A 23,040-nucleotide genomic window follows, 5' to 3' on the forward strand; every position below is an offset into this window, starting at 1 on the left:
AGGTGGGTGGGTGTACAGGGAGTTTGGTGGGAGAATTGGTAGCTGGGTGGGTAGATAGGGAGGGTGGGTGGATGTACATGGAGTTTGGTGGGAGGATTGGTAGCTGGGTGGGTAGATAGGTAGGGTGGGTGGGTGTACAGGGAGTTTGGTGGGAGAATTGGTAGCTGGGTGGGTAGATAGATAGGGTTGGTGGGTATACAGGGAGTTTGGTGGGAGGATTGGTAGCTGGGTGGGTAGATAGGTAGGGTGGGTGGGTGTACAGGGAGTTTGGTGGGAGAATTGGTAGCTGGGTGGGTAGATAGATAGGGTTGGTGGGTGTACAGGGAGTTTGGTGGGAGAATTGGTAGCTGGGTGGGTAGATAGGTAGGGTTGGTGGGTGTACAGGGAGTTTGGTGGGAGAATTGGTAGCTGGGTGCGTAGATAGGTAAGGTGGGTGGGTGTACAGGGAGTTTGGTTGGAGGATTGGGAGTTGGGTGGGTAGATAGGTAGGGTGGGTGGGTGGACAGGGAGTTTGGTGGGAGGATTGGTAGCTGGGTTGGTAGATAAATTGGGTGGGTGGGTGGACAGGGAGTTTGGTGGGAGGATTGGTAGCTGGGTGGGTAGGTAGGTGGATAATTAGGCGAAGGGCGTGTGGTAATCTTCAGGTGTGCAGGTAAGTAATCTCGATACCACCTTTATCAGCGCGCGATGCCATTAAGTCGGGTCTTGCGACAAACATGGGGAACATATTCTGTCTTAGGATTTCATAATGTTATGGGAACATGACTGGTTCCAATCATATCGCATCAATTGAAATATCATAGACTCGGCCAAGTGTCTGTTTGTTGCCTAACGCCGCACAGTTGGCAAATGTCATTAATACAATAGTCATAAATAAAAGTCAAATTGCACAAAGTATTTTTAAAGAAGAAACTATGCATGCGTCACAAGGAATTTTGAAATCATAATACAGTGCAATACTTTATCCCCTGCTCATCTTAAATACTATTAGTCACACAACATTTATGAACACAACACTATAAAACCTCGACGGGATACGAACCTGGAACCTCTTGTGTAATCCTTCACGGTGTCCCCCGCCGTGATAATGCTGGAATATTGCTAAAAGCGGCGTAAAACCATACTCACTCGCTCACTCACCACACTCTTGGGACCTGCATCAATTCGGGCTTTCCTCCCACATTAAGCTGACCCACCGTGATATAACTGGAATACTGTTAAAAGCGGTGTCAAACCCAACTCACTCACACTCATTCCGGCAAGGCCTACTTGGAGTGCACGAGTGAGTGCACACATGTGCACCATCATTTCTATTTTAGACAATGAAACTGATGACCTAGATTCAGATATAACCTACTTTCTCATTCACATTATCAGAGATAGCAAACATTTTGACTTGACAGGTAATATCTGAACAAATCATAAAATAATATCAATGCCTCCTCTTGACGACATGACACTATCAATGAACACAGGCCGGGTGTGAAAGTGAGGAATGTACTGCCTCATAAATCAAAGTATTAACCATTCTCCGTCAGGCATCAATGTACACCTTGGATATATCACTGAGATTGACATCCATTGTGACAGCTGAACATTTATGGATATATACAATGTATCTGATAGTGTAAAGATACAAATTGAAACCAGCGAAAGTCCCCTTTATCGGATGTTATGTGTCAATATGTTCAAATGAAGCGCAATGGCACAGATACAATAATGTTGCGGTATGAATATGTATTTACATCCCAGTATCATTGGGAAGAAATGTGTTCCCAAAAACGAGTCGTATTCGCCGTATTCGACGCCAATATATATACATGTAAGAATAAAACCGTTCACGGGGTGGGTGTCGACTAAAGCATATGTATTTATTTTACTTAAATATTAAGCTTCTGAAACATTCTACAGCAAAAAATGTACGCCGAATTGAAATCTTTACCTGTAAGCCATAACGAGTGAGTAAGGTTTTACGCCGCTTTTAGCAATATTTCAGCAATGGGCTTCACACATTGTACCCATGTCGGGAATCGAACTCGGGTGTTCGGCGTGACAAGCGAACGCGTTAACCAGTAGGCTACCCGACCGCCACTATCCATAACGAGCTGTGGGGTAGGCTAGTGGTTGATTAAAGCGTTCGCTCGTCACGCGTAAGACCAGATTCAATTCTCCACATGGGTATGATGTGTGAACCCGATTTCCACTGTCCTCCGCCGTGATGTTGCTGGAATATTGCCAAAAATGACGTAAAACCGTACTCACTCACTCTTACCCTAAAAGCGTACTCGTGAAATTGTTTTCAAAAAATGTTTTGGACGGAGAAGCAGAAGTCGTATATGGTGAAGGTCAGAAAAGGATTTAACTGTTAACATTATTCAGAGAACACTAAACAGTGTTTGATCGACAGTACAATATTAGAGCAAGGGCTAGGCAGGACACTGCGTGTATTGCTTACGACTGGATATACTCGAGCCCAGCAGTTCTCAGTCGTTCCCCGCTATGGGTCTTTTGTGTTTTTGTGTATATTTTCTGTTGACAGTCTTTATAGACTGCAGGCTGTCTATTTTTACTTTTAAATTAACATAATACCAAGGCTAAATGTACTAAGCAACACTTGTTCTGGTGAGAGGTCATTTTAACTGAAGTCGACATTTTGAGTGTCGTTAAAAGGAAGCAGTGCTAATTCTTATCATGCTGTTTAGTCAAGCGGACCAGTGAACTGGCAAATGAGAACGTCAAAAATAAGTTTCTTTAGTTTTTATGTTTAACCCACGAATTGTTTATTGTCCTCTTAGCATCTATTTTTTGCAATGCAAATCCACATACTGTCATACCGACGCAGTAGTGTAGGTCACCGTAATTCGCTGTGCAGAGTTGCGTCCCCTTGCAAGACACTAACGATCATGGGTTGGAATCCCAGTTCGCCCTGATTTTGTTTCTAGGTTTATCAGAATCCTAACTCGTTGGTGGGTTTCACTAAAGTCTAAGACTTCGTTCATTGCTCCTACGTCAAACTGGCACGCCGTCATATAACTATAATACTGTTCTTAGCGGCGTTAAAGCCAAGCTCACCACCTCACTGTCTGACAACTGGATGTCTGCCAATTGGCAGGGAGGGGACTCGAACCTCCCACCACAGAAACATAACGTCTGTTTCCTGTGATATATGTTCATCAAGGATAGGTATTGGACGTTTAGGTCCACCTCCGTGGTCTGTCCGAGAGCGGAAGGTCGAGTGTTGATACCTGGGTGCGTCATACAAAAGAAACGCCAAAAGATTGTATTGGGTGTTACCCTGCCTGGCGCTCGACATTAAGAGGCAAAAACAAGCACTGGTCGGCTCGGTGTCAGTATACTGTGTCCGAGTGGGGTATTCATGTTACACTGCGGCATGGTATCTCAGTGATCATGCGCTATAAAACACACACACACACACACACACACACACACACACACACACACACACACACACACACACACACACACCTGGCATGAATTTATATAACTAAAATATTATTCACAGCGTCGTAAAACACAACTTACTCACTGACAAGGTTAACTGACAAAGCAAAATTTGGGAATAAGGACATTCGTATACTGAACATTTATTCTTAATATAGTTTCATGTCCAAAAAAAATAATATCTAATAAACTAAGCTGCCACCGTATCCTACTTATGTCTATATCAGACCTGAATTATTAAACGTGTGAAGTATTATTGAACATTGTAGTCTACACTTGTACAAATGTCAGCGTAAGCATGCACGGCGCCATATATGTGCAATAATCTTCAACCCGACGTAAACCCCATTTCACCTCACACATCTTAGACGTTTGCCGCCTTCATGAAACCCACGAGCCTGGTGAACAAGAGGGCAACTAGCGCTGTCATCAATCAGACCTACATGGGACTGTCAACTTCAGCTTCTCCGCCTTAGCCAGAACAAGATAATATTTCACACACAGAAATTATTGTGACAGAAGGGAGGCCACATTCAATGACATTCTGCAAGAATTCTGCAGACAATGCGGTCGATGGTCACAAACGGAGACTATGACTATAACTGAATAAAAATATTATTTTTTATTATCATGGAATGTATGTTCTTCAGTTTAATGTTTAATGTAATCAGTGAGAAACAATTACCATCGATTGGTGTAGGTATTCAGAAAACTGAAGATAGAGTTTTGAAAATCGAAATTTAAAAGCCCGCAATTTATGCATCATTCGCATGTATATTAAGGTAACGTCCCTCTACAGATGATTTTGCACAGCAATGCAACATAGCTAAGTTCACACGAGTGATCTCCCTTGAACCGCACTGGCAATGATCATTTTCCCGGTTGAGTAAACTACTTTTAATCAATCTTAATTATTGCATTTTTTAAAAATTAAAATGATTATACCCAACTTGATTTAGTTTAAGTTGATGACATTCGTGTTAGTAACAAGGGTAGGTGTTATGTAAGCACAGGCTATACCCAAGCCTATTTAAGCAGAGTAGGTCGTCAAGACCATATTCTTACTGTAATGGCCTAAAATAAGGATGAATGTTACAATGAGTCACATGTGATTGTGTGTCGTCACAACCCAGTCGTTGATCATGCTATCAATCATCGGATTATCTGACTCAAAAGTTTTACATAACGCGTGTTATAACTTTAATGTTGCTAAAGGAGTAAAGCATCATTTCCTGAAACAGCCTTAATCATCCATTACTGTCACGACTGAAGAGTACGTACACCTGCTGACTGGGAACGTTATAGTCACTGGGACACTATGACATGATGTGCATGGACAGAGTGGACTCAGGTGTGTAAATCAGGTCACTCTCTTACAGAGAGCATCTTGTTATTTTGTTGAATATCATTCATCAGTCGAAAACGGTTGAAATAATCATACGGTTACTTCCTCAGAACATTACTGGATACCCTATTCACCACCGCCGATAACGACGTTATTATTTCCAGCGATGTCAAAATGACTCTTCAAACGTTAAGAATCAGCTGTCATATATATACATTTCGTGTATAACATGTGTTTGCGAGGTTAATCGGGTTCAAAGATCCTTGTCCGGGTATGTAGCGTTCTTTGTACCCGTAAGGGCTCTGGGTAGGTCCACACTACTCCATGCCTGTCCCTGTAAGGGCTCGTGGTAGGTCCACACTACCCCATGCTCGTCTCTGTAAGGGTTCTGGGTAGGTCCACACTACCCCATGTCTGTCTATGTAAGGGCTCTGGGTAGATCCACACTACTCCATGCTTGTCTCCGTAAGGGCTCTGGGTAGGTCCACACTACCCCATGCTCGTCTCTGTAAGGGTTCTGGGTAGGTCTACACTACCCATGCCTGTCTATGTAAGGGCTCTGGGTAGGTCCACACTACTCCATGCTTGTCCCTGTAAGGGCTCTGGGTAGGTCTACACTACCCCATGTCTGTCTATGTAAGGGATCTGGGTAGGTCCACACTACCCCATGCCTGTCTATGTAAGGGCTCTGGGGTAGGTCCACACTACCCCATGTCTGTCTATGTAAGGGTTCTGGGTTGGTCCACACTTCTCCATGCCTGTCTATGTAAGGGCTCGTGGTAGGTCCACACTACCCCATGCCTGTCTATGTAAGGGCTCTGGGTTGGTCCACACTTCTCCATGCCTGTCTATGTAAGGGCTCGTGGTAGGTCCACACTACCCCATGCCTGTCTATGTAAGGGCTCTGGGTAGGTCCATCCTACCCCATGCCTGTCTATGTAAGGGCTCTGGGTAGGTCCACACTACCCCATGCCTGTCCCTGTAAGGGCTCTGGGTAGGTTCACACTCCTCAATGCCTGTCTCTGTAAGGGCTCTGGGTAGGTCCATCCTACCCCATGGCTGTCTCTGTAAGGGCTGTGGGTAGGTCCACACTCCTCTGTGCCTGTCTCTGTAAGGGCTCTTGGTAGGTCCATCCCACCCCATGGCTGTCTCTGTAGCACTGTGGGTAGGTCCACACTTCTCCATGTCTGCCCCTGTAAGAGCTCTGGGTAGGTCCACACTCCACCATGCCTGTCTCCGTAAGGGCTCTGGGTAGGTCCATACTCCTCCATGCCTGTCTCCGTAAGGGTTCTGGGTCCACCCAAACCCATGTTCATATCCTTGTGATGATTGTCATGTTTGTGTCAACGTAGGCTTCAGGGAATAAACAAATCCCCACCCAGTGTATGTCACTGATATAGTTCAAGGATATGAAGAGCTCCCTGTATACTTGTATCTCCGTAATGGTGGTAGAACAGCACGCCATTCTGCTCTCTTCGGGGGTGCTGAAGCGAAGAACAGGTTCGTCGATCCATTCGATGGATCAAAGCCAACTAAAATAACGACAAGGTGGTTACAGTTTGTGTGATTGTTCTCAACGACGTTGATCGTTCCTCATGCCACCAGCCATGGAGGCCGCTGTGACACAGCACCAATAGTGTTGAGGCCTGAGAAAAAAACAGCAGTCACACACAGTCGCTTACAGCTAATATTTTCCTTACGTGGACTCCCGTAGAATATATACAGCATCTAGTCAGCTTTAGATCTGTTAAATAAGGCTCATTGATGACTTAAATTCATCGTCGAACAATGGCAGCAGAAACAGCCTCCTCCATTAAGGTTGAGCAAGTACATCGTTCCATGCAACTCACACAGCCTTATGTCCTGCATTATCCTACCACCTGCAGTGTCAACAGAGGTCGTCACAATCGGCACAAATGACGTTTCCGTGCGCGCCGTTACTTAAACAAATTAAAGTATCAGGAATTCCACATGAAATTTTTCAACAATTAATGTTGAACAATTTCCATGTAACCAGTCCCAACATCGTGGAGTCTTGCAGATGAAAGCTGTATAAATATTTGAAAAAGGACAACTTTTAAAAAATTATTTACATTACACCGAGCCATAGGGATATTCAGTTTGCGTTTTTCACGTGATATTGTCTAGCAACATAAACGAGTGAACAAAACCCCATGCCCATCTCCTCAACATCACGTTTCGACGCCCATTTCAATGGCAGCGTGTTCATCGTCCGCTACACGATTTGGATTTGATTTAAAATGACGCCAATATTTATGTCACAAGAAGATACAACACGGCCATCTTAATGGCTGCTCAAAATACATGTGCTGAAAGGAATATTTTCTTTTCGTCACCATCTCATTGAGCATGTTCGGGTTGGTTGAAAATCTGTACATGATAAACAGCCGCTAACCAGAGCGTGACAGGGAGCAGAGGTGTGCAAGGGGCATTATTATCCCGTCAAACACCCAGGTCACGAGGGAGACAGTCTCGTCTCTGTATCCACGAAGAAGATCCGTGGCTCATCTCAAACAAGGCAATGTCAAGACAATGTCTGATTACCTCCCTTTGTTGGTGATTGACAAGTGCTGTTGTCGCTCAGATGGGACTGTGGTGTACCGAGGTAAGACAATGAAATGTACAGCGGGTGTTTGAAGGCGTGAATGAGGAATGTTAACGACGATGTCATGTGTCCCAGGCATCTGTTAAAAGACATAGCAGGCTGTCACACATCAACGCGTACGGAATCGGCTTCTGTATCTTAACTTCATGGCCGTTTGATAGATTACTGTGTAGTGTGTTACGACTGCTTTGACAAATTTAACTGTGCACAGTTTGAAGCGATTTCTGTAATATGAAAGCGTCACGGTTGGGTAAATTCAAAACAAAACTCGAACCGTACCTTAAAGTTGGTCCTATCTCGTTTTCCTGTCGCGTGAACATTATTGACTGAAAGCGTTTTGTCATCCAATTACATGCATTCGATTACTGAAGGAACGCTGATCTATTAATTATTACATGAAATAGATTATTCTTGTGTATACTCTTTTCTCGTAAACAAATAAATAGATTTTTAGTCTTTACTATTAATTAGTTATACCTTTTAGAGCGACAGCTTAATGAAGTAACACTTGTAGCAGTATCACCGAACCTATAATTATATAGAAGAAAGACAAGTTCTATGGATGAACAACTTCTTTATTACAATTAGTGCGACGTTTCGGTGTAGATCCTAATACCTTTATCAAGCAAGTGATGGATAGTGCTGAACAACATATAGGTATATATCCATAGAACTTGTCTTTCTTCATCACACCAACTTCTAAATGCCACTGAAAGAAGTTATAATTACATACACTCGTCTGTTATTTGATTACCTGAAAAGAGACCCGTGAAGATCCGGGGTAGAATAGGTCTTCAGCAACCAATGCTTGCCGTAAAAGGTGACTATGCTTGTCGTTAAAGGCGACTAACGGGATCGGGTGGTCAGGCTCGCTGACTTGTTTGATGCATGTCATCGATCCCAATTGCGTGGATCGATGCTCATGATTGTCTGGTCCCGTCATATAGCTGGAATATTGCTGAGTGCGGCGTAAAACAACAAACCAACAACAACAACCTGAAAAGAAAAGTAACTAAGCATTGAGGAAATGTTAAAGACCGCACTACGATATATATGAGTAAAACTAAGTTTGCTGACTTTATTATTATGTTAATAATACAGTTTATAATGATAAAACCATACATCACTGCATAACATATCGAAGCGTGTGAGGTGATATGTTATAACGTCAGCAATATATCTGCAATACCAGTTTACAGTAAAAACAGGTATGGCACACTGTGGCCAAGAGGATTTTCGAACCCTGGCCTTGAAGTGTGAGGAGCGAACACTGTAATCACCCAGTATGTTCCTTCACCAACCTGGTTTTCTGGCTGTCCAGTAGTGTGTGTCATGTGTGTGTCATGTCAGTCCATGTTAGAACACTTCTTTAAATACATCTACAATGTCATTTCACGTGATGATACGGCGTAAAACAATAATTACTCAATCATATTGAGTGTAAGATCCGGGTTGGAATTTGCCTCCAGCAGCCCATGAAGGACTTCGTAAGAGCCGACTAACGGGATCGGGTGGTCAGGCTCACTGACTTGGTTGATGCATGTCATCGCATCCCAATTGCGTAGATCGATGTTCATGATGTCAATAACTGGATTGTCTTGTCCAGACTCGATTATTCACAGACCGCTGCCATATAGATGGAATATTGCTGAGTTCGGCTTTAAACATACAAACATATCACATCTGTAAAATAGATACTTACCTTTCCAGGAGGTAACCAGCAGCGAATGATGTAAAACACAATGGAGGAAATCAAACTACCAACCAAAGCTCCAGGGTCTTTGCGAAATAAGACATTAGGGAGACTGACGGGAACAAAGCAGCCACAGGGTGCAGGTAAGCGCCAGACATGGCACGGCCCAAGGCCACCTACTCCGGCACCAGCTCCAGTCCCGAAGCCCAACCTGACTTGGGAGCCCGGGATGTTCAACCTGGACTACATCATCAGGAACCTGTACCTGCCCCGTGTGGTGATTTGCGACCACAGTTTCTGTGACCTGGGAAGGGGGACCATGGGGTTCGACTGTGGGCAGCTGCTGATGCTGCAGAGTAAGAAGGATGGGTTGAAGGTGGCTGCCAGTAGTTTGGCCGTGGACTCTCGCGATGGGAAGACCCTGCTGGAAACGGAGAACAGCCTGCTTATTCCCGAGGATTACAAAGGTCGGTACCTATTGCTAAACCTGAATCTGAATGCATGGTACATGTATTTCTGGTGAATTGCTGCCCGAGCCTATTTCGAAATATATTATCACATATCATAATATATTATGCTCAGTAAGACGGTAGACGCGTAGCTGTCTAAAAATGATGTCATACCCGGTAGATAGAATTGAGTAGACAATGTGGGTGTCAAAACTTCGAAACAGGAATTACCCAAACCTCGTTAGACTGGACTCCCGTTATGGAAACACCGCTTTCCGGGCCACACTCTTTGGAACGTCTTCATATGATATAAACTATAAGGACTTAATTCCGTAACATCATTCGTTTGTCCCAAAATATGTTAACCCAAACCCTTTCACTGGAAAAAGGCATTGCCCGAGAAATATTCTGGGGATATAGAGGCATGTTTGTTTACGTTGCATTGCATTTAATAATCAATTCCAACCACCCAAAAGTAGTCAGTCAGTATGTTATTATAAGGGTAACGCTATTTTTCAGGGCATTATCATTTGCAGAAATCCGAGGTCTTCCATTGACTGCCCGACGAAGGAGTGCAGTTTAAAAGACCGAGGGCTTCTGCATATGATAATGCCCTGAAAAATAGCGTTACCGTTATTATAGCTAAAATGGTTGGAATTTGTTATCAAATAAAAAGAAACAACAATATCGGTTTTGAAGCATTTACTGCATCAACTTTTACAAATATGGAAACGTCATAGAACAAACCAGATGACGTCACTATTGAACGTGACGTCACCTATCCCTATCCGATGACGTCACCCAACAACGGGCGTGATAATGGCCCGTCGTCAAGCAATCTGAGGGCATTATCAAGTTACAGTGGCCCGCTCTTTTCTCATAACATGCGGGCGGTTTAATGATAATTCTATCCATTTTAGTTATAATATCTGATAACATGCGGGCGGTTAAATGATAATTCTATCCATTTTAGCTATAATATATGATATATATCAAAGCTTTCATGTCTTGTTTTTTTTATTCTACAGGCTGGTTTGCAGTCCTCGGGTCAGAGCTGACACTGAAAGCTATCCCCCACTACCGCCAAGTGGGCCAGTTGGCGATGTCCGACTGTCACACGTTTCTTATCGGTGGTACCCGTAACGTGCAGTCTGTACAGAAAGTGGGCGATACCGTGACAGCCTCCAGGCACCTCTGTCCGGGAGATGTTTTGAAAATGGGAGTCCTTGACGGAGCTGAGAAGTATTTACACTGTGTGGATGACAATGACAGGGAAGTTCTACTTTCCGTGAACACCGAAGGAACCTTTTACGTCTGCACGAATAAAACTAGACCCAACAACACGCCAGTCATGCAGATAAAGGACATCCTATTAAAACAAAAATTCCCCTGTGTTGTGAAACTTGTGTATGGTAGAGAACCTTCTGGGGAAGGAGTGTTCACCAAAATCATGGTTTTGGAGAATGTGCAGGAGGACACCTCAATCCTTTCCTCAACTCTGCTAAAACCAAGCAATACCTTGCATGAGCTTTCTGTTGATATCCCTAACAAATTTCGTGTTGCTGTTCAGAGCAAGGAGCTGTGCCAGAACCCTGGATACATCAGCGCTTTAAATCTGTTCCAGGACAAAGGTGATATGTTTATGAGAGGGATCAAGATGTTCCGGCAGGCAGAGAGTCCTATAGAAGAAAAAATAACAGCGATTGGAATCTCCTTCGTATCTCCGGCTGTGAATTCTGTTCCTATTCCAAATAATACCAAACCGTCAACTATGACAGACCGAACCCCTTCTCGGCAAGCTGTTGAAATTATGTCAGGTCCTACTACACCAGTGAAACAGGCAGAGCTGAAACAAGGAAATGCACTGACAGTCAGTGATGGCAAACGAGTTCAAGAATCCACTGATGGCAAGTCACAGGAAAAATTACAATCAGCTTCAATGTCAAAAGTCTCTCCTCAACCACAACTTAAAATTAATGCCAATTCCAGAAGGTCCTCAATTGACAATCGTCCAAGAATGCCAGAGCCGACAACACCACAAGAATCTAAAGTAGGTGTGGCAAACGCCATTAATGGATCTCGCAAAGGGTCAGTTGATAGTGATCGTCCTAAAATGACTGAGGCAAATGTTGGATCTCGTCCACAACAAAATGGTGTCAAAAGGAACGACACACCAACCAGTCTTCCTTCAGAAGTTCCCAAAATGTCTAGTGTAGATGTGAAGATAGAACCACCAGTGCCTACAGTTGATTCACACAAAGCCGAAACTAAGAAACCCAGACCCCCTCGCCCAAACGCATATGAAGAGGTGTGGACAGCAACATCCGGGAAAGATGACGACAGCTCTTCCACCAGCAGCATGAGCGACACACACGTCTTTCTGGATCAAGGCATCGGTGGACAGGTTGTCACTGGTGGAGTGCCAGCAACCATTCAAACAAATGATTTGAAACCTGAAGAAATCCACGTTGCAGAATCTAAGGTTGACAAGAAACAAGCAAGAAAATTAGCCTCACACTACTCTACCATAAACATTGTTGGAGGAGACCCTGAAATTGTTGAGAACAGACAACCAACCACTCCTATAGAAGACCCTAAGGTGCTCAAAAGGAAAAAGGTATCTTTTTCAGACATTTTAGATGTACATTCATTTACCAAGCCCCATGTTACAACAATAAACGTCAAAGAAAAGAAGAGCACAACTATTGATGAACTGCATGACTTCAGTGATGGATTCGACTCAATGTACATCCCTGACTTTGATCCCCCGGATGATACATTTGACTCTGGGAGCAGCCTCTCCTCAGGTTCTGCTTCAGGTTCCAGTTCAGATGGAGCTGGTGGAGTTCTGGAATCCTTCATGGCTGACTCTAGTTCCAGTGAAGATGACAGCGGATACATGAAGCCAGTGTTAGACAGAAAGGGACGGGTTAAGCTGGAGAAAGACATTCATAAGGCGCAAGCAGGCCCACCCAGTACTCACGAGGGCATCGCCAAGAGGATTTCTTTACCGAGTATGAAAATTGTTGGGTCTGGTGATGATCCTGAAGGGGAAGGTAAAAGTAGATTTTCGGCTGGTGAGTCAGATATACTGTGGTGACTGTCAGATCTGTGATGCACTGTGATTGCCATGATGATGTTTTCATATTCAGTGGAACCCCTTTAAAAGACATACTATGATCTCTTGCCACCTTTTTTTCGAGACAAGAGATGTACAGTGACGCTTGTACCTTGATAAACTTCGAGATATGGAACAGTTCGGTATAACGAGATTTGACTAATTGACTCATTTCTTATATTTTTTTATATTGTAAAATCATATACAATATATCTTTATTTACACTTAACAAAACCATCTATACCTAATTATACTAAAACATTGTTTTGTTAACAATACTACCAGTGATAAGTTTTTGGTTGACAGCAAGAAAATAACGTTCCAACAGAGCACCGTGCAATATTATGTCATGTGTAGAAATAATATAGAGGACACTAATGTTTCAAATTACATGTCCGTTGTCGAAAGTGTCAACAAATACTACACATGTCTCAGCATGATGATTATTGACGAATTTATTAAGTAAATAAAGCTCCGTATGGCGTGTTTTACAAATCGTTTAGAGGATTCACGATTGAGGATTCATTGTTTCTGAGGGTAGTCTTGTGGCTAATCGGTTTGCTCATCACGATGAAATCTGGATTTGAATCAAACAGTGTACGAAGCTGATGTTAGTGACAGGAGTCATTTGTTGAAAGGTCGCGTCGGGTTCAAGATTATGACACTTGTATAGCCACGTGCATATTCGTATATGTGTGCTTGTCCGTGTGTATGTTTGTACTGGTCCGGACTAATGCCGATTATATATATATACTTCTAGCCTACTTAGATACCACGCCACAGTTTATAATGCATATGTCTATTCCACACAGTATACTGACTCCGAGCCGACCAGTCCTTGTTTTATCCCCTTAATGCCGAGCGCCAGGCAGGGTAACAACTAGTACCATCTTTTAATGTCTGGTATGACGCGGCAGGGGATCGAACCACCGACCTCGCGCTCCTGACAGAAGCTCTATCCTCTAGACCACGGAGGCGGTCTATTCTGTTATGAACGTATTAAGGACATTACGAACAAACAATAATTCGTCAATCCTGATATTTGTTAATCTGGGGATTTCCGCGGGAACGGTACCATCCTGATTGAGTGGGCCCACTGTTGATATATTTTCGATGGTAAACTTATTGGTTTTGGGTAGATCAAATAAACAGGGCGTATGATTCGACAGATTATTTATCCGTTGGCAACTATGTGACGAGCTGGAGCACAATGTCAGCACAACCGCCCAGTCAACATTACACAAGTATGACTAATGTATCGGTATAGTGCCTGTATGTCGCAACTCGGGTCATCAAGGTGTTCGGTTCACTGATGAGGTTAAAGAGGTAGCGACTCTGAAGAGTACTCTTATGCCAGGCTTTTGTTGTAGTGTAGAACTATAGACGCTTTGATAACACTGATAGTCGTCTACCGAAGCTTGTGATAATTAACGTTATTGTTCGGACAGGACAGATCCCATTGCTACAGGTACTTGTTCAGTGGATAACACAGTAATGACACTTGGACTGAGTGTTGACATTGTGTTCTGGCATCAATCTCTTGACTGACTGGTCCAGACTCGATTGTCTACAGGCCGCCGTCACATGGAACAGTTGTTAAGGCGTTTAACAACAAACAAATTAATGTGTGGAACTGTCAACACAGAAATAACGCGTTCACCGGGAACAGGTAATAAGTACACATTGCAGCGTTGACGCTTCATTTGTCTGCAGTTGAACACGAGTTATGCCCCTTTTACTGTCTTCCGGGGTCCGCCTACCAAACAATGCATCTGTCCGTCTCATCCCTCGCGAGTACAGGCTGAGTCTTGGGCCTACTACAACATGCTGAGCCCCCCGTAGTCCGAGATTAAAAACCCAGACCCAATATTTGTATTCTCGGGGTATTCCGGCTTAGTCTCGTACCCCAGTATCCAATACCCCATCACCATTTCCAACACCTCCCGCCACCTCCTTCCCACCACCACCACCAGTATCGGATAACTGTCACCTGTGTGTGTTCAGACAAAAAACCTGTGCGTGACCCGTTTCTTCTTGGGCATTTCAAGACATACTAGGCCCCCAGTATGTCATACAGGTTTCTCCTGCGAGTCCACAGCACTTAATACAAGATATACTGGGTCCCCCAAACCCTATACCAATCGCCCCGTGGGTATTCCGGGACAGACAATATACAGTACCCATACCTACCACCCCGTGGGTATTCCGGGACAGACAGGCCCCGATACCCATACCTACCACCCCGTGGGTATCCCGTGACAGACAATATACAGTACCCATACCTACCACCCCGTGGGTATTCCGGGACAGACAGGCTACAGTACCCATACCTACCACCCCGTGGGTATTCCGTGACAGACCCCGGTACCCATACCCACCACACCGTGGGTAGTCCGTGACAGACAGCCCCCCCGCCAGTAGCCTATTTCTTGTATCCACCCGGGTATTCCGGGACCCAGCCCCTAGTCCTCAATATTTTGTCACTGAATCACATTTTCTGACAGTCGTGAGGATATGATATGTCTGAGTGCTACGTCTAAGTCTGTGTGTACCAACTCCCGAAATAACAAAATGTCCCTTGGGCCACATGTCTGAATACTCATCTGAAGAATATAGAATATGGCTTCTACTATTCGGAGCCAGTACGGCCGGCAAGTGTGCAAACTAAAACTAACAACAGCGGTAGCGTCTATATTCACTCACAGCAGGAAAGCAAACAGGTTTTCACGAGCTCTAACACTAGTTCAACGATGTGAGGCAATATGGATATAACGCCCCTTTCAAAGGAACGAGGATCGCGCATTGTGTAACTGGAGCTGACACATACCTACATGTAGGTCACATCATCTGTAGAGCACTATTCACAGGGCATTGTGCACGAGTCACGATGTCTTTATGTACGTTAATAGTATGGGGAAACCCATCTGCCGAGTCTGTAGAAAAAAACTCTTTACATTTCATGTATTCGTTTTAACCCAGTTGAATTGAAATGGAGGTCGGCTTGCTCAAAAGTGGGGAGCGGGGCTGTTGTGTTGCGATAGTACGTGGATGATTATAGATTTGGCATAATCATCATCATGATCATTATTATTTTCATTATTAACCAAACAAGCCAGTGGTTAATAGCAAGAACAAAGATCAAACCATAGGGGAACGATAAAGATCACACTACACAAACACATGCTCCCAATTTGTAAGGGGTCTTGCGAAATACCAATGGACGTTTTCAGCACCAGAAAGCAAACGGAGGTCTTACTGGGTAAAGATTAACATAAACAGTGTTGTATTTTAAGGTCAATGCCGAATACATACATGTCTAGGTTCAAGGATGTGAAGCCCTGGTGTCCCCCGCTGTGATATTGCTGGAATATTGGAAAGCGGCGTAAAACCACACTCAGTCAGTCAGTCAGTCAGTCGAGGTTCAAGGCAGTAAAATCCCTTTAACCCAATGTACACAATTAATAGAAAACATGTCGAGTTTCAGATGTGCAAATTATATTATACACAAGTTTGGGTAGTGTAGTTTTGCAACAGTGAAATGTTTCAGAATCATGACAAGAAGTTACAAAAGCATTAGAGGTGAATGTTTATGCATCGCTGTCAAATAGTGATGGTACCCCACCGTTTGCACATGTCACAAACACATGCAAAAGCAAGTCAATTGTTCTCTTCAACAAACACGGGAACACATCATTTTAGACACTGATGCGCCAAATTTGGAAATATCCTCCATTTGTCTACCATAAAACGTTTTGGGGGGCTGTCGGGTAGCCTAGTGGTTAAAGCGTTCATTCGTCACTCCGAAGACCCGGGTTCGATTCCCGACATGGGTACAATGTGTGAAGCCCATTTCTGGCGTCGCCCGCCGTGATATTGCTGGAATATTGCTAAAAGCGGCGTAAAACCATACTCACTCATGAAACGTTTTGAAAGCTTTACTAATACCTTGAATGCTGTAAACCTGATCAAGCAACTTTTGAGCAAGGGTCGTTTGACGCTCATATAAATCTTCGTAGGAACAGCATGCTTGACTGCACCTCAAAAGTCGGGGCTTCTGGATTTCGCGATATAAGTGAGTGAGTGTGGTTTTACGCCACTTTTAGCAATATTCCAGCAATATCACGGCGGGGGACACCAGAAATGGGCTTCACACATTGTACCCATGTCGGGAATCGAACCCGGGTCTTCGGCGTTGACGAGAGAACGCTTTAACCACTAGGCAACCCGACCGCCCCTTCTCGATATAAAGGGAAAGCTGAAGTCGCGCCATTTGTCGTACACGTACAGGCCCGTTGATAGTGTGTTTGTGTGTGTTTGTGTGTGTGTGTGTGTGTGTGTGTGTGTGTGTGTGTGTGTGTGTGTGTGTGTTGAGGAAAGCAATGAGCCCGAGGTTCATAATCGGCCAATGTATGATTCGAGTCCACCATCAGCGGATCCTGGTGACCTTCATAACACATGCATAAATTCATATAATAAGTCTTTTTATTCACAACTGATGTTAACACAACCCTTGTCCCTATTTTCCCTTTTGAGCCCATTTATAAATAAAAAAACCCTTTTATAGCCAGTAGAAATCTCTGCATTAACCCCATATGGCCCATGCAGGTCAACGTGATCTTCAAGTTCCCAAAATATATGTATTGACTCATAAAATCGTGTATATGCAAGATATGTTAACATGTTTATAATATAGATACGGATGGGGAGGTACAAGCAGCCAACAGGGAGGCGGTGGAGTTATGTTCTCAGACGATTGGCTGCAGATTATATTTCTTGGCTTGTAAAGCAGACAAGGAAGTTATATCCGACGGTTGACAAAACATTGAGGTTTATAGGAGTCGCTAACATTTTTTGAAGCTGTCGTTAATACAAAACAGGTTGTGGGCCGCACTATGTTGTATTGAAAGCGCCGTGCCATCGATATAGACTATGTTCCCGATGCTATTGTGGAGCGTACACTCCTGTATATGTTGAACGTCTTCTCAGTCTGTGTGGACATGACGAGGTCTTAGCACAGAATTCGTGATCTAGAGTCCTGCTGGATAACAGGCTATTGTGCAACCGTGTACTCTCTACATGCCCGCCTGAAAGGAATTGGAAGAGTGGCTGGGAAACCGATCTAAAGATTGTCTTTACCACATTGCATTTCATACCCGAACGACTGATGAAACTTACTGCCCATTTAGACAAGAAGTTGAATGAAACGGGTTTCATCATGTGGCTCCTATGAAGCAAGAACATGCTAAATAGACTGCCTATTACAACCTTGGACCCTTTTAAAAGGATGTCACTTCTCAAGGACAAACGGCGTAGACATTGTCGGAATCATAGGACATAGAAACTGCCCATAAATTACCAACGCGTGGAAAGACCTGAGCTATCACTTGACTGTTGCACAGTGTGCAATCTGAATGTCAACAGTCAGAGAATACTGAAATCAGAAGCAGAATGGCAAAGCAACCAGAGAAGTTGACGTGGCATCCAGGGAGCTATTCCATGAGCTACATCTTAAGGAATCTGAATCCTCCCCAGATCGTCCTGTGTGACCACAGTCGCTGTAAGCCGGGTGACTCTGGGTGCGGGGTCCCGTGCCTCCTGTATAAGGGCACGGATGCACCTGTGGCCCATGGGGTGAGGCTCGCCAAGGGGGGCAAAGGAGGAAAGTTCATGGTGGAGTCCGGAGATCAGATCCAAGTACCAGCGTCTTATGAAGGTTTGTGTTGTTATTCAAGATCTAACTGGGGCGGTCGGGTAGACTAGTGGTTAAAGCGTTCGCTCATCACGCCAAAGACCCGGGTTCGATTCCCGACATGGGTACAATGTGTGAAGCCCATTTCTGGTGTCCCCCGCCGTGATATTGCTGGAATATTGCTAAAAGCGGCGTAAAACGTACTCACTCACCCACTCACTCAAGATCTAACTTCAAAGTTGTAAAACAGATTTACCAACTTGTTTTTAATGTTAGCAAATAACAATGTAACGCTTTCACTGAATGATTGTACAACTGTGACTTTGTTATAAGTGAGGGTGTGAGTGAATTGGTTTTAACGCCTGTTTAGACAATATTCCAGTTATAATACGGCGTGTCAGATTAATGAGGGAGGAAAGCCCCAAGTGATGCATGTCTCAGACGTTTACGAATTTAGTGAAACCAATGAGCACTGGTATACGTATGGTGCTGACAAACCAAGAAACATAACCGTGGTGGACCGGGATTCGAACCCACAAGCATAGGTTTCTGGTGTGCCCAAGTTGACGCAACTCTGCCCCCTTAAACAATAGGAACGGAATAGTCTAGTATAAACAAAGAAAAAAGTGCAGGGTCACTTCTCTTTGCCCCCTCTTTGTTATGAAAACCGTTACTTGTTTGTACTTCGTTTACGTATTTTCTTGATTAGACCTTAATGTTATACCCAGTCGTCTAAGGCGCAGCGATTCGCTGTGCAGAGTTGCGTCCCTTGGGCACGCCAGAAACCTATGATTGTGTGTTCGAATCACGGTTCGCCCCGCTTATGTTTCTAGGTTTGTCAGCACCATACCCGTGCTCGTGGGTTTCACCGAAGTGGTAAACGTCTGAGACCTGCATCACTTCGGGCTTTCCTCCCACATTAAGCTGACACGCCGTGATATAACTGGAACACTGTTAAAAGCGGCGCTAAAACCAACTCACTCACTCACTCACTTAATGTTATAATGGAAAAGTCATGTTAAAAATACATTCACGTTTCTATTAACCAAAGTAAGTAGGACATGTCATATTGCATCTGCAACTGTGTATTATGTACACCACACACAAAAAACTCACATTTTCTCCAATGACACCCAAGCAATCTCCTATTCCTTTTGTCTTAGGTTGGTTTTGTGTGTTTGATGCGAAGACAAGAATGGATAACAACGTCCCCTTGTACCGCAGTGCATCAGCTCTGGCTAAAACTCGCTGTGACACCTTTCTGGTGGGTGGACGTGAAAAACTCCATGTCATGCAGAAGAAGAACGATTATCTTTCCCCGAAACAAGTTTTTCCGTGTGACGTATTGAAAATGGAACGCGTATGTAAGTATGGCAAGAAGACCTATTTGGAATGTCTTGATCGAAAAGGGCGAGACATTCTTATTCCTTTTGAATGCGAATGCTTTTTCTACATCATCACCAGCAAGATAAAGAAGACCAAAGTGTCCGTTTTTCAAATAAAAGACGTATTGAAAAAGATACCATGCATTGTCAAAATCATTGCTGGTCAAGGTTTGGCTAAGAAGGATTCATCCCACGGATGGATGAAACTGACTCATGTAAGTCGAGATCCTCTGATTGTCTGCTCCACAGTCAGTATCAAGAAGAACTCATTATTAGAGATACCAAAATCATCTCTGCTGAAATTCCATATTGCCACAATGAATATTGGCTGGCGAGAGTATAACGGCTATAAGGATGCTCTTAGTTTGTGTCAGAACGAGGCAGATAAGTTCATGAAGTCCGTCAAGATCCGCAAAGCCAAGGACAGAAGAGACCCTAAAGGCACTGTGTCTGTTCCAGAAGGCTGGAGGGCCCCTAAGAGTGCTGCTCCAAAGTCCCATCTTGACAGGTCCGTTTCAGCGGGGCCTGGATCTCCCCCGGGTCCTGATATTCGGAAGATTCAACGTGTCTATCCAAGGAGACCACCATTAGAGGGGGCATTCCAACACCCGCCAATACCCGAAGAGCCTGTCAGTGATGATGAATGGGATTACAGCTATGACTCTGAGGAGTGGGATGACATCCCAGATATTGCTCCAGAAAGATGTATGAAATCAACCAGTGACGCAGATTATCTGCATCCGATCATCGAATCGCCAAACCCAGAAGGAAACAGTGACTACTTGACGCCAGTTCACGAACCTGTTTCTCAATCAAAGCCACGCCATGTGTCCATCATTAAAGTGTCACAGCCTCCAAAGAAGGATGCCAGTAACAGTGCTGTTGTGAGGAACACTGAACAGAAGCCGGTGCCAGTGGAAGGTGCTAGTGGAGGTCAGACAGCAGCTGAGTCTGAAGAATCAGATGATGGACATGACTATGTCAATCTTCAGAAATGGGGTTTAGACAGCGACAGCGACAGCGACGGTGACTTCCAGGATGTGAGAAAGCTGTCAATACACAGCAATAGTTGTGATTATGAAGTCCCAGTACAGAGAAACACACTGGTGGAAGAGTTCTACTTTGATGATGGCCACCACAGAATCTACCACCTGCCGAAAGAGTGTCCTCGTGTGTCTGTGGCAGACTCTGGATTCGTAGATGACTTTACTTAAAGTAATAACAAGACTGTGAGATGCATCTTATGAGTATGTATCTTATGTCCCTGAGTATGATTCGTGGGATAGGACATATAACTCATGTCAGACTCTTTTCAGTGGATTCTTAAAACAGTTGTCTGATTGTGTTCAGTACTTACTTTAGTATATTGTGTTCAGGAGATACATCAGCAGATTGTGTTCAGAAGATACATCAGTAGATTGTGTTCAGTAGATACATCAGTTGATTGTGTTCAGTACATACATCAGTTGATTGTGTTCAGTACATACATCAGTAGATTGTGTTCAGTAGATACATCAGTAGATTGTGTTCAGAAGATACATCAGTAGATTGTGTTCAGTACATACATCAGTAGATTGTGTTCAGTACATACATCAGTAGATTGTGTTCAGTAGATACATCAGTTGATTGTGTTCAGTACATACATCAGTAGATTGTGTTCAGTAGATACATCAGTAGATTGTGTTCAGTACATACATCAGTAGATTGTGTTCAGTACATACATCAGTAGATTGTGTTTAGTACATACTTGGACATGGACTGGTGCAGCTTTTTCTCAAACAAGCTGTCTACTGAACTATTTGACAGAAAACTAGAAAATGTGTAGTTGCATTCATTTTAAAATGGGTGACCGTGTTTTCAGTGTCATGACAATGCCCCTGTTTATTGTGATTCAAGAGTCAGACGTTTACCACCATGGCGAAACCTTCGATCATGTGTACTGACATACCAAGGGCCATTTTCGGGACCATCTGGGATCCAAGGCAACGATTATAAGATAATCACACTCCGAAGGGACGCGAATGTTGACAGTGAATTAGTGCGCTTTAGGCCACGGTATGCGTACATTGCATGGCAATGTTATATCCCTTGCATGGATGGTCGGGCCTGCGTCCATAACATGACCTATACAGTCACTCACGATAGGTGCTACCGCTATGACAGGCTTGTTGAAAGTCATTTTGGAAGAGTTATTGCTTTATATTGTTCCTTTCAGATTCGTGACCTTGTTCCTGTTTTAATAGCAGGGATACGATCATGAAACTATCTTGGCGTTTTAATTTTGCGGAATTACGTTTGAAATTCAAAGTCATTGAATTCGATAGCGTTTAATCAGTATTATTGAAAAAGTTATGCGATTGGTAAATAACAGTCCTTTGTAGAGGTGTTTCTTAATGTTCACAAAAAATAATATTATGAGAAATATATCAGAGGAATCAGCTGGTAGAGTATCACGTGTGTGTGCGTGTGTGTGTGTGTGTGTCTGTCTGTGTGTGTGTGTGTGTGTGTGTGTGTGTGTGTGTGTGTTTATTTGTGTAATCAACTGTAATTATATTCGTAACATTAAGAAATGTACTCAAACATATATAAGTGACAGAAATATATTCCTTGCTGTATGAGTTACTAAATGAAAATAAATGTAGCAAATATAATCAAAACTCAAATTGGACTGTGATAATATAAATTGATACTAATGATGAATGCCTAACCATATAGTATATGGATTTCATGATTGAACACTATTCGCACGATGTACACTACAACCACAGGTCAAGGTAGACCAGGTGACTCTTCAATAGTTTTGCTGAGGACATGAGTTGAGAAGAGGGTTGTTTGATGTGGAGGATGAGATCACGTTACAACAGACAAGGATATGTGTTTCTAAACGAATATGCCTTGTGACAATGTATGAGCAGAAATGTATGTATTCCGTGATATTGGTTATATTGGCATTAGGTAACAATTGGAATCTGCTCAAACTTGTTTATAGACAGCTGAATAGACTACCGGGCAACGGAAAGTATACACATATAATTGGATGTGACCAAAAATCACAAACGTTATCAAAACGTTACTAGCCTTAAAACAGTCGGAAACACTGCAAACTTAAGGTCCTAAACATAGATGTGATACCCGTATCAAATACATCACCATCGAATAACAGTTGTTTGTTTCTTTTTATTTTAACAACCATCAACCATTGGTGTATTCTTTCTTTTGGCGGCAGTTTATTATCATCATCATATCTTATTATCATCATATCTTATTATCATA

At 43.4% G+C, this 23,040-nt stretch overlaps 2 protein-coding genes across 3 annotated transcripts; both read left to right on the forward strand.

The window, feature by feature from the left end:
* Positions 1–7,093: 7,093 nt before the first annotated feature.
* LOC139478814 (uncharacterized) lies at positions 7,094–13,329 on the forward strand. 2 transcript variants are annotated; one of them, XM_071261474.1, is made up of 3 exons: positions 7,094–7,433; positions 9,128–9,593; positions 10,604–13,329. In XM_071261474.1, exons 2-3 carry the CDS (start codon positions 9,176–9,178, stop codon positions 12,673–12,675), a joined length of 2,490 nt encoding a protein of 829 aa, XP_071117575.1. In that variant the 5' UTR covers positions 7,094–7,433; positions 9,128–9,175; the 3' UTR covers positions 12,676–13,329. The 2 variants fall into 2 exon arrangements, with proteins under 2 accessions (XP_071117575.1, XP_071117574.1); XM_071261473.1 differs by having other exon boundaries at positions 9,144–9,593.
* A 4,095-nt stretch (positions 13,330–17,424) lies between these two features.
* LOC139478778 (uncharacterized) lies at positions 17,425–23,040 on the forward strand. Its single transcript, XM_071261397.1, has 2 exons — positions 17,425–18,406; positions 19,546–23,040. The coding sequence occupies exons 1-2, from the start codon at positions 18,142–18,144 to the stop codon at positions 20,979–20,981; spliced, it is 1,701 nt and encodes a 566-aa protein (XP_071117498.1). The 5' UTR covers positions 17,425–18,141; the 3' UTR covers positions 20,982–23,040.

This window comes from Haliotis cracherodii, unplaced genomic scaffold (assembly GCF_022045235.1).
Source record: "Haliotis cracherodii isolate W230 unplaced genomic scaffold, xgHalCrac1.p SCAF_4, whole genome shotgun sequence".
In the NCBI taxonomy this organism is placed as follows: Eukaryota; Metazoa; Mollusca; class Gastropoda; order Lepetellida; family Haliotidae; genus Haliotis; species Haliotis cracherodii.